Source organism: Ursus arctos, unplaced genomic scaffold (assembly GCF_023065955.2).
Source record: "Ursus arctos isolate Adak ecotype North America unplaced genomic scaffold, UrsArc2.0 scaffold_22, whole genome shotgun sequence".
NCBI classification, from domain to species: domain Eukaryota; kingdom Metazoa; phylum Chordata; class Mammalia; order Carnivora; family Ursidae; genus Ursus; species Ursus arctos.
This window is the reverse complement of record NW_026622897.1, coordinates 57,954,496-57,967,366: the sequence shown is the minus strand read 5'-3', so window position 1 is coordinate 57,967,366 and position 12,871 is coordinate 57,954,496. Positions and strand designations below refer to the sequence as shown.

The following is a 12,871-nucleotide window of genomic DNA, read 5'->3' as shown; positions in this document are numbered from 1 at the left end:
CTCCCTATTTCTATTTTATGCCACTCTGATGACCTGATATTGGAAGAAACAAACCTCGAGGGACACTGGCAACTAGGGTCTTTCCTCTCCTGTTATCAGCAGTCTTCTCTGGCTCTCCTTGTGCTCTCTCTCTCTCTCTTTCTCTCTCTCTCTCTCTCTCTGTTTTTATCCCTTTGCTTCTTTGCGTCCTTTTTGTCCTTGACTATGACAAGAATATTTCAGGTTTGGGGAGGAAAATGGGGATTGTTTAATCCAAAGCCCACTGTAGTACACAGTGGGACACAACAGGCCAGCAGAGAGAGGAGAGTACGACGCAGTAAATACCACATTCCTGGAAGTGGACAGAGGTGGAGGTGAACGCTGTGTGCAGGACAACTTTACCTATTTAAACTTTATGAAGCTCCTTTCTTTATTTTAAAGATAGAGGTGTTGATACCTACCTCAGAGTGGCTCTGAATGGGAAACTTTAGCAACCAGTGACTGTCAGCATCCCCACACTTTCTGTCTCCTTTCTCAGGTATCCTCAGAAGGGATCAGTCAAATTACGATTATCCCCAAATTTCTATTAATAATGATCTTTCCTGATGGAGAGGGACTGGGTTCTCTGAGGAGAAGTACCCAGATAATTTCATCACTCCTTCTCAATGCCCGGGGGCCCTTAGGGGAAATAAGCAACGGCAGAGTCAGGACGTATTTGAGATGAGCATAATAATAGTAAACATCTGCTACAAGAATAAAATAATTAATATGTGTAAATAGTGTACAAAAGTGTCTGGCTTATAAAAAGTTCATTATAAGGATTTGGTATGATTATAACAATTATAGGACAATTGTATCCTGAGGAAATAATATATTAATCTACTAGTCATCGGCTGTCACTTTTACAAACATGCAGATAACAAGTAAGGAACAGGGCACAGAGTTGATGGTATCCATAAAATATCAAGGTTGTTTAATAAAAGGAGACGATGAAATCCAAGTGGTTAAAGCTCTTGTGAGGAAAGGTTTCAGATTGGGTTGTGGGCAGGGAGGGGGTGATTGATCAGAAAGGCTGATCACCAGCATAAGACGACTAGAGAGGACTGGCAGAGAGAGCCTTTCCAGACCAGTGTAAAAGAGGATTTAAAATTGCTGCACCGATCAATGAGTTTCAATTACTTGTGGACGGCTGGCTCATTGGCTAATTTTCTGACCAACGAGTCAAAGAAAAAAAAGGCTTGGCTTGAAAATCCACCACGACCCATTTTTATAGGACTTTTAAAAGTTGTTCTTAAAATATACTTCTTGTGCTGCTGGTTTAACCAGAGAGAAGAGAGTTTTGTGTGATTGGTTCAAACGCGCGAAAAGATACGTGGACAGACTAGATCCAGACATGTATGAAGTCAGCAGCAAGCTGACAGACTTGGAGGAAATGCAGGGACTGAGTGGGACATGGCCTTACTAAAGTCAAATAAATCTAGTGTGACTAAGAAAATGAGGGAGTTTGGGAGATCAATATCTGCGATCAGAAAATAAGCTAGAGGAGATCCAGGAGACGCCATGGTGTTAGCAGACAAAGTAGAATTGAATTCAACGCGTTGGCACTGATGAGAAGCTGGATAGAATGTCACTGAATGGATGACCCATGTGGATACTGAGCTGAATTTGAGATAGTGGTATATTTTCCTCCAAGTGTCAGCACCTGTTTCAAACATTTAGTAAAATATATGTATAAAGGAGATTGCCATTTTCCATTATAAACTGGGTTTAGGTTGTAGAACTCTGGTCAAATTTTCCTTTAGAAACTCAGCACCTTTCACACTCACTGTATCTTTAAGGATCCCTTCTTTCACTTGACAAATATATGGAAATTAGAGTTCGTATTTATTAACTATTTTTCTCAAGTAAGTCGTACTAAGGACACCCCCACACCATTCTCAGAAAGACACATTTCAGATCATTGCAATGAATGGAATAAGCAATATTTGCCATGTTTCCACAAGAAATATTTGCCCACAATTTTTTTCTAGTTTTGCAGTAATTTTTCCATAAAACCCTTGCTGAGGTGAATATATTTTAGATGAGGCATTGGGATGGGATTATGTTTTTAAAAATGAAGGCTATATTCTCTCCCCCAAAATCCAGGAATTACATAATCTGTATTTCCAATAAGGCTAAGAATATTGGGGTATCAGACATAGCACACTTTTGGAACTCCACATTTCACATAAAGTTTTTCCATAGTAAATTGAAACTGATGAAATGCTAATATTCCACATATATAAACACACACCACACGTATTTTACTCTAGCACAAGTGCATTTGTGCCGTGTGTATAGAATTTAGTTTTATATAAATTATGCGCGTTTTTAAGATGATAATTTAATCATGTATTCTCTTTCCTGCTTAGCCAAAATTATCTATCTATTTATCTATCTTTCTGTTTATCTATCATCTTTAAGATATAAGCTTCTTTAGAGAAAATGCTTTTCATTTTCCTGGCTTTTGTTTTTTGAAAGCGTTCTGTAATTTCTTTTTGACAGAAATGAAAATGCCAGCAATGGGACAACAGCGAGATACCTGTTACCTTAAAAAACGAAATCAGGTCTTTTGGCCCTGATGAGGTTGGAACCATGGGCTTGATGTGTGATAGATCAAAGCAAATGAACAAACCAACCAACCTAAAACAAAAGCAAAAACAAACGAAAATAACCCACGGTGTCAATTTCTAGCTGTGTGATATTTATTTCAGGTTTAGTAGATTATTCCCGTGCATGAAGAGCTTAACGATGTCTTACTGCACACCAGAACTCTGGACTAGTATAAATTCCCTCCATTTCTTAAAACACCTTAAACTGAGTTTGACAAGTCATTTTCCATGAGTATTTCTTATGATGTAAAATATGTTTAAATGCCCACAAATTTCAATTTGTTCTTGGAGGCAGGGAACTTGCCCTTTCAACCTGGGTCAATAAAATATAAGAAACTTATCACGTAGATGGGAGCACTGCCAATTATCTCCGCATCAGCAGAATTATAAAAAGGGTTAGAACAGCTCATTCCTGTCTTCTTTAAAGGAGATGCTCAGATGTGGGCCAAACTGCATTAGTTGCTAAACTGTGAAGGGTGTAGGTCTGCGTGTACCTCCTGGGGTAAAACACAACTTCTGTAAGTAGAGGGCTAGAAATAAGACAATTTTACAACTTTGTTTCCTAGGAAATTAAGTAGAGAATTAAGAAACAGGACAAACACAATCATTTAAATGTTGCCCAGGGCTCCTGGGGTACACAAATTTCCATTTATTAAAAAATTAAATTATACATTAGGCATAGCCTAAAGGTGAGTCACCCCCAATTCTTAGCAAACAGATAATATAATGCATCCTGATACTTATCTCTTTGTAGCAAGTAAATGCCCCTGGTTTTCAGTCTGAGTGATATTATAGATACATGTCTTGGAGTGAGAAAAAGAACAGGTATACAATGGTTATTTACGCCCATTGTCCTCTTGGATGATGAATAGAGGAGCTCAATTCCACATCCTCACCCACGACCATTTCTGAAACCAGTCATGATTCAAAGACAAAAGCAAATCCTAGGCTCTTTCTAAAGGTTAAATTTGAACGAATTTTAATAATGAGTTTGATCAATGTTAGAAGGTCTTTCTTTTGTTTTGCATACCATTACAAGAAACGAAATGTTCTTTCTCTAATACCTAAATATATTTAGTATGACAGTTTATCTTTTACTTTCCAAGAAGAGAAAAATTTAATTATAAAAAAAATCTTCTTTCACAGTTATAAACTTATTTTCCCTAACCCTGAATTTCCAAGATGAGTGATAATTTTTTTTTTAAAATAAAGTTTCAATACAAATATGTAAGGGGTCTAAAGCCATTCCAGGAAATAGAAAGCTTAAAGTATTATATTATATTATATTATATTATATTATATTATATTAATCACATTCAGATTAGAAAGATGAAGTGACCTGGTCTTTATTTAAATCAGTAGATGAATTATAATAAGAAAAATCACTTTGATTAGGAAAAAATCCAGATAAAGCTTGATGCAGTAAAATAATTATCCAAATCTTTTTTTTTTTTTTTTTTTTTTTTTGCCATTAGTCTATATTCATACTTTGGATTCACCTAATTTGTGAGACGGGGTAAGGCATTTAAAGGAAAAAGGGATTAGCCTCAGAATATTAGCTACGTGCGTACTCTGACCCAGGAAATCTCATTAAACAAATCTATGGCATAAATTTTCATGGGACCACGCCGTTCATTCTCCAGGGATGCTTGATTTATTTCTAAGATGTTTAATGTTAAAGATACTGTTGCTCTCTCCACCCAGGAAAGCCTCAGTTTAAGTTTCTATCCACTTCACTTTTTCTTTTGCTTTAAGGCCTTATTTCTTCAGGTGAAGGAGGGCTCTTTTCTCTTACCCCTCCTCCGTCCACTATAGCTTATAAATCAGTAATGGTGACACAAAGCCATACCCAAGTCTGATTACCCCACAGTGGTATCACTATAGACCAGAATGATCCAAGACTCTGTAACTCAAAGGTCGTCTTTAGTCTAATATGCCCTAACTATTTTTTCACATGAACAAGCAAAATGCTATTGTATCTCTCTTGAATCGATGCTGTAGGTATTGGGGTGGATTGAAGAAGAGAGAGAAGAAGGCATTGACAATAGCAGCCTATAGGAGTACAGGCACTGTGCAGGCTGTCCAAAGTGGTACAACTGGAAGAAAATGATTATCGACACTAAGCATAAGGGCACGCAGATATGAGGGCCTTCAGCCATTTTATCACAGAAACAATGTCTAGAATCTTACAAAAAATCAGCATGGGCAGATCACAATGAGCAATGAATCCAGCCTGTGGATAGAGGTGATAACAAATAACAGATGACAAATGCCAGTGGAGAAGCACCTGTGGGTACCTTCCATAAAAAACCAGGAATGTGAACCAAACACCCAAGTCTCTAAGGCAATATCCATTCAATAATGCAGGGAAGGGTTCGGATGTTTGAGCACAAGAATGGGTTACCGAATGCCAAAAAGTAATCCCCTGAAATCACCACAGAATAACCAAACCCAAACGGGCTGAGTACATAGAGAACACCCAGCAGAAATGTATTTGGTACAGATCTTGGTATGCTAAAGAAGAAGTTATCTGGCACAGTAAATAGACTGGGAAGATATGTTGATCTCAGGGAGTGGCAGAATATTCAGGATCATGAACGTGAATTTAGACAAGGCATGGTCAGTGTAAGTGAGGTGAAGAGATTTATGGTGTACATCAGGCAGAAGAATCTGTAGACTTGGAGTGCTTTCTTCCCATTTGGAGTGCTCTCTATACAAATGGCTCACGTGAGATCTCTGTAAATTTATAGGAGTAAGAATGTTTTGCAAGACAGGTGTATGAATGGATATTTGAGGCTAATAAGAGGCATACAGTTATCCTTGAGTTATGAGCCATTAATCAGAACACCTTCAGGGTAGAAGACAATACAGGAAGGTCGTAGATTATGGAAGGGACACAGTTTTATGGAAGACAGACACAGTTTTTACTCCTAGTCTTCTCTGAAGCTCCCTATTCTGGGCAGGGAGTAACATAAACACACCATGCGATCTTAACCTGGATTCCAGTGTGCCTGAGGAAGAGAGAAAAAAGCCACAGCATTAGTGGTCATCAGGTAACCTCCCCCGGGGGGGGTGACCCTGTTGTGTGGGCAAAGATGGAAGAGCAAGAACAGTGACTGAATGGAATGGATATGTTTACAAAGGAAAAAGAAAGTAGAATTATGAGCAGCATGGAGATATTCTCATGAGAAAAAGAAACTATATGTATGAAAGCTATAAAAAATTTTTTATAAAATCTGTAAGAAAAAAGAAACCCGTATTCAAATCTTCAGTCTGAACTAGTCTTCACTGCGTTTTGAGGCAGATTACCAAGACATTTAAGGATGAAGAATTTTAAATCATAGGTATACATAGGTGAATTCAAATCTCTTCTCATGACCCATCATCCCTTAAGGAGTTGCGTAGATTCGTAAAATATATTGCAACATTTATCACTTTGACAACACTCTCACACATCCCCTTCCTATTTTCAAACTTACTTCCAAATGTAATCATATCTCCCATACCATATCTAAAACACTACCGTAGTTTTTCCATATATGATTAAGCTTAAAACACACATGCATTTTGCCAAGAGTCTCCCAAACGTTACTGGGAATGTTTAACTTAAGCGCAAGTGCTGGGACTGAGGATGAATTTTGCACTAAGACCATTAATGTTTTACTGAGAAGTTGAATGGGTTAGTATCTGCCAGGAGCATAGCTTTTTTTTTTTTTAATGTTTTTTTATTATATTATGTTAGTCACCATACAGTACATCCCCGGTTTCCGATGTAAAGTTTGGTGATTCATTAGTTGCGTATAACACCTAGTGCACCATGCAATACATGCCCTCCTGACTTTAGAAAGAGAACCTGAAAAAGTAAGAGAGGGAGAAAAATGGTAGTCAATACAGAAAAAGAGGGGAGAGAAAGAATAATCGGGATACAGTGTCATGAAATGGGGTTCATGCATACACAAAAACATAAGGATCATGGAAATATTTGTAGACTTGTGTTAATTCATTCAATAATTAGTTTGTTCACCACCAAGCATTTATTGAATAGCCAGTATATTCCGAGTGAACAAAAAGACATCGTCCTACCTTACTGAACTTAAAGTGTACTGGACATAGAGAAATAAAACAGTACGAAACAGTATAAAGATAATTACTCCATTGCCATTGTGATGTGTGGTATGAGACAAACCACAGGAAGGGAAAAGTGCAGTTAGAATTCGAGTGGGGGGGCAGCTCGTCTTGTGAGTGGGAGAGAGACATTTGTAAATCCAGGTCCCTAGGAGGAAAACAGGCCTCTCAGAATCTGCTCCTCCCACGTTTCCCTTCGAACCCTCCATGTGCAAGGACTTCAACTCAGCACAGCTTTTGGGACCTCACATTTCAAATTCTCAAGCTAAGGATATTTAGCATTAGAAAATTATGCTTTCTGCTTTCCATCTCAATGCCCATGTACCATGGACTTCTCCAATGAGGACTTGGTAGGAGGCATTAGTTTTATTCCTCAGTCAGCATTCCACAAGAACTGTACAGATTTCTGATTTTCAAAACTATTCCTTCTGGGCTTATTCTCAATTTTAGGGCTTTGTTCTTAGTACCTACTTTGCTTCTAATTGTTCTAAGATTTGAACGGTTTTTCAGTATAAATGTAAATATGTGTACATATACATAATGGTGTGTATTTTTATAATGAAGGGAAATGTGGAATGCCTTATTCTTATTTTTTAAAAAATAATACAGATCAAGTAAGAATTCCTTTCATTTCTCTCTTCACCATCACAGTCTCCTCCAAAAGAAGCTATTATTTTTATCGATGTAGCACGTATTTTTTAAATATATAAACTGATATTTATATGATTAAATTGCTTTATAAAATGTGCATCTTGCTATCTCTTGCTTAAACCGTGAATACCTATCGATCTAAGTCTTTTTGACATTGTGGAATACTCCATGTGTGGATAGATCCCAATTCATTTAACCATTTACTTATTGATGGCCAGTTAGGGTTTTTTAATTACTATTATTTTATTTCAAACATTGCTGAAGTGAAAATTCTTATTCGAGTCTCTGTGTTCATAAACAAACCTGAGAGTATGAAACTAGGGCAGTGCTAAGAACTGGAATTTCTGGATTAAACAGTAGGTACGTTTTAAGTTGACACGTATAACAAAGTAGCTGACAAAATACAATATAATACTGATTTAGGTTATGACCTCTTGTGTCTGAAATGTGAATTCTCAGTACATTCATCAACACGAAGCCTTATCAAGCTTTCCAACTTGGACAAGGTGATGAATATTCTGTGCTTCCCTGGGCCACGTTTGGTGATGAAAAGGACTGGCTTGTGGGTAACCATCTCACCGGTCCGAACGCCCTTATTATTTTCTTAGAAGAAAGAGTTGGATTAACCCCTGGCGCATCTGCTTTGTCTTAACGTTGTAGATGATGGGGTTGAGCACGGGTGACACCAGAAGGTAGACGTTGGCCAGGAGTAGACGGACAGCAGGTGCAGCTTGCTTCATGAAGCGGTGCACCAGAGCCACGCTGATCATGGGCACGTAATACACAAGCACGGCACAGATGTGAGACACGCATGTGTTGAGGGCCTTCTGCCTTCCCTCCCCTGAGATAATGCTCAGCACTGTGTGGAGGATCAGCACGTAGGAGAGGACGATGAGCAGCGAGTCCAGCCCAAAAGTGGAAGTAACAATGCAGAGCCCCAGAATGCTACTGGGACGTGTATCCCCGCAGGGCAGCTGGATTAGATCTGAGTGAAGGCAGTAGGAGTGGGAGAGGACATTGTGGCCACAGAAGGGCAGACGTTTCAGGAGGAAGGGCAGTGGGAACATGAGCATCACACTCTTCAGTCCAAGTGCAGCACCAGTGGCAGCAATACGGGGCCTGGTCAGGATGGCGGTGTACCGCAGTGGGTTGTAGATGGCCACGAAGCGGTCCACAGACATGGCCAGCAGGACTCCTGACTCCATGATGGAAAACGAATGTATGGAGAACATCTGCACAAGGCAGGCTTCAAAGCAGATCTCATTGGCACCAAAAAGGAAGATGCCCAACACAGTGGGCAACGTGGAAGCAGAGACGCCAAGCTCTGCAAAGGCCAGCATAGCCAGGAAAAGATACATCGGCTGGTGCAGGGTGGTGTTTTTCCTGATCACTGCCAGGACCAGGCTATTGCCCAAAAGGGCCACAAGATATATGGAGCAGAATGGGAAGATAAACCAAGGGTACAAGGCCTCCAGACCAGGGAGACCAGTTAGCAGAAAGTACTGGGGGTTGAACTGGCTGCTGTTGACCATTTTCCAATGTCTGGAGTCTGGGGACTTTGACTTAGGCAGGCGCTACAGATACAACCTGGGGTGAGACTAATAAAGCTTATTGGACACTGAGAGAACCTGCAGTTTCTTCTGGCTTAGATGATCTGCCAACTTATGTCCCTCCTCCCCTTCATGACCAGTTCCTTTTGGTCTTTGATGCTAAACAAAAATATGGAGTCATACTTGCCAATAGACATATCTCCAGAATAAGGGAATCTGGTAGAATATCTTACCATTCATATTTCAAACTAATCTCCATAGTGGTTTCACTGGGTTTATTTGGTAGGAAGTGAATGTTTGCCATGTCTCTATCAAGACGTGGTATTGGGTAGTTGTAAAAAGACCTCATTGGAAAGACACTAACACAAGGAAAGCTGTAATCTGTCAGACATTCTCTAAATTCCCTGTTACGGCATGTTGGATTTTAAGTAGTCACTGAAGACAGGGATTAGAATAAAACTACTTCAAAGCTAGTAGAGAATTGCTCAGGAGATAAAGATTCTAAATGCCTATCTCTGCCACTCCAAGCAGTTTTGAAGACTGCTCTCCACTGGAGACACAGACTTACCCAGTTTTACTGGATAAAACACCTCTAAAATGGGCTCAGTTCCAGGTTCTTTCTACAATCTGATCATTTGGCTTCTACCCACAGTGGGGGAGAGCATAGAAAAAGTCAGTATTATAAACGTTAATGAAAACAAATACTTGCCCACTGGAATTTCTATTAATGGAAAGAAGTATTCTGCCCAGTGGAGAATTCCTCTCCCATTGTCAGTCCACACACGACAGCATGCTTAATCAATACTCACTGTGTCTATGGGAAGGAGGGACAGTAGTCCCAGGGTACAGTCCCTTCAGACCACGTTTTTGAAACTGCACATATAAAAAAAAAGCTTTTTAAAAAAGATTTTATTTATTTATTTATTTATTTATTACTTACTTATTTACTTACTTATTTGAGGGGGGAGGGAGAGAGCGTGGGACTGCGGGGGAGAGAACTGGGGGAGGGGCAGAAGGAGAGAGAGAATCCCAAGCAGCCTCTCCGTAGAGCACAGAGCCCGGCGCAAGGCTTTGATTTCATGACCCTGAGATCATGACCTGGGCCAAAACCAAGAGTTGAAATGAAAAGTTGGACACTTAACTGATGCAGGCACCCAAAACAAGTCTTTTTATTCATGATGGCCCACCTCAATAGTGCTGCTGATGGCTTCTGAAAGCCTGTCTGGAAAGGCAACCTGAATCTAAAATGCACGGTATCCCCTGGCGCTTCAAAATGCTCTGGTGGGGAGGAAGTCAGTGGCATCATCCACCAATGTGAGGAAGAGGAACAGCGATTTCTTTCTTCCCCTGCTGCTGTTTAAGATGAAAGGGAAACTGTATCCCATGCACACATCCTCTTTGAACGGCGCGCTTCCTACGCCGACAAAACTCCCGTGAGATCCACCTCCTTAACTTGACTCGTCTGCAAATCCTGACACACCCTAACTCCTCTTTTCCCTCCTGGTCATTCCTGGAATTTTTGTTTTGTTTTTGTAATTGTTTACTTTGTTTTTCTTTTCTGTCTTCCCTTTTTTAAGCACTTCAGCTTACAGCTCAACTAAAAATCATATTTTAAAACAAATACCACTTGCACCGTTGTTGGAGAACATGGCTCGGATGTCGGTCCTGTGATGTCTCCCTCACTGGGGCATGTGGTTAACCACTTCCTGTGATAGCACCTTCCTCTAATCTAGCACTCTGTCCCCTGTGTGGCCATTTAGTTGTTTGCGTGCCTTCTCCTAGTTGTCCCTAAGCTCTCCCAAAGAAGACATGGAGCCTGTATCTTGAGCCTGTCACCAGGGCTTAATAAAAGGGAAGGGGTACGGGGAGGCAGGAAACAGGAAGAAAGGTGCATCTTGATGTATGGTGATCTAGTCTAGGCTGGGAGCTTGGGGCGGGAAGCCAAGGAAGGACTTTGTCTTTTTCTATCAAATAAGAACCTCTCTGAAGACAGAAAAATCATGTCATATCCTTTTACTTCACTCTGTAGGAAGAGCTGTTATTGTAGGAAGTCAGAGATCAATGCTGATGAAAGAGGTGTGTGGGTTGAGAGGGAAATATTCTAAGAGGAAGTTAAAGCGTAGCATTTGGTACAGAAAAGGTAATTCTTTTTTTTTTAAATATTTTATTTATTTATTTGACAGAGATAGAGACAGCCAGCGAGAGAGAGGGAACACAAGCAGGGGGAGTGGGAGAGGAAGAAGCAGGCTCATAACAGAGGAGCCTGATGTGGGGCTCGATCCCAGAACGCCAGGATCACGCCCTTAGCCGAAGGCAGACGCCTAACCGCTGTGCCACCCAGGCGCCCCAGAAAAGGTAATTCTTACTTAGAATTACAAGAAAAGAAATCACATTGATTGAGTATGATGTATCAGCTACTGTGGAAGGGTGCCCTGTATATGTTATCTTCGTATAGAGGTCATCTGTCTTACCCTCAAAATACTCAAAACGACCCACTCATACACATTTGACAACTTGGGAGAATGAGAAATTGGCATTTTAAGTGACTTGCCAAGTCACACTGGCACATCTGTAGTTAAGGAGGAGAGCAAGGAAGCCTGAACACAAGTGGTACAAGGAAGCCCATGATAACAAACGGGATGGGAGTGGGGATGAGTCAGCCAGACGGGGAGGAAGGATGGTGAAAACCACAGGTCATGGAGGAGCTGGGTTCAAGACTGACCGGGCCCTCCAGTCTGTGTGGCTGCCTGCCTGGGAGGCAGGGGACAAGGACTATGGCATGGAAGGTAAAGGAGAGGAGGGTAAATAGGTCTAAGAAACAAAGATAGATTTAAAAAGAGAATTACGTATCTGGTTTTAAAAGGTTTGGACTTGGTGATAAAATGGAGATTTCCCTGCTGCAGTTTTCCTGAATTAACAGAGAAGAGTTGAATAAAACAGGTCAAGTGTTTCTCTGGCACAGTGAAGCTTTCTGGATAAAAGTCTGCGTCCTGCCGGGAGGGGTCTTTCATGACCTGAGGGAAGGGGAACATAAAACCCATGCTGGAAACGAGCTGTATGTCCAAAAGCAAACCTCAGGTTCCGCTCACCTGAACAGATTTCCCATCCTCCTGATCCCATAGGCTGGGCTTCCAGGCCAACTCCACTGCTCCTGTACGAAGGCCCACCTGCCCTTCGAGGTAGCTGGTCTCAGGTCTGGTCTCCAGCTCACCATCTGGAAGCAGGAGCTGACGGGCCTTATTTATCATGACTTCAGAACTAGCCTTCTCCTTCCCTCAGTTTTGCCAGTCAGTCCCTTGGGAGACACAGGCAAACCAGCCTCAGAAGAATGGGCTGCCTCGAGGCCTGCAGGAATAATTGGGCCAAGAACAGAGGACCCCAGGAGATGCTCTGTGGGGAACCAGAAGTCCGATTCTGAGAAAATACACAAGATGGGCATGAATGTGTGGATATACACGTCTGTATGAGCATACTTTTATGTGCATTTGCAAGTGTGTAAGTTAATGTAAGTGTGCATCTGAACACATATATGTGCGTGTGTGCACGGCTGTATGCGTATGTGTGCTTGTGTGTAATGTACACATGACCACGTTCCTTCATGTAGAATTCTGTTTGCAGGTTTGCACGAATCTGTGAGCATGTATATCTTCCCACAAATGTGTTTACCATTGAATGTACATTCATGTAGGTGGTGATACGACAGAGGTGTGTCCTTGAGTCACTAACCAAGGAAAGAACCATCATATCTGAGTAAAAGGTGCAAGTGAATATCCATTCATGTCTGAATATGTGCCTGAATGTCTTGAATTTCTCTATAATCTTATGTATTTGTATGACAGTATATGGTTGCTTAAAGACACTTCTAATATACTCTGATAATTGTCTTATATCCTAAACCTTATTGATCAGTGACAT

At 40.7% G+C, this 12,871-nt stretch overlaps 1 protein-coding gene across 1 annotated transcript; it reads right to left on the bottom strand.

The window, feature by feature from the left end:
• Positions 1-8,002: 8,002 nt before the first annotated feature.
• LOC113248282 (olfactory receptor 51I1-like) lies at positions 8,003-8,938 on the bottom strand. The gene has a single exon (XM_026489645.3). The coding sequence runs from the start codon at positions 8,936-8,938 to the stop codon at positions 8,003-8,005; it is 936 nt and encodes a 311-aa protein (XP_026345430.2).
• Between the last annotated feature and the right edge of the window lie 3,933 nt (positions 8,939-12,871).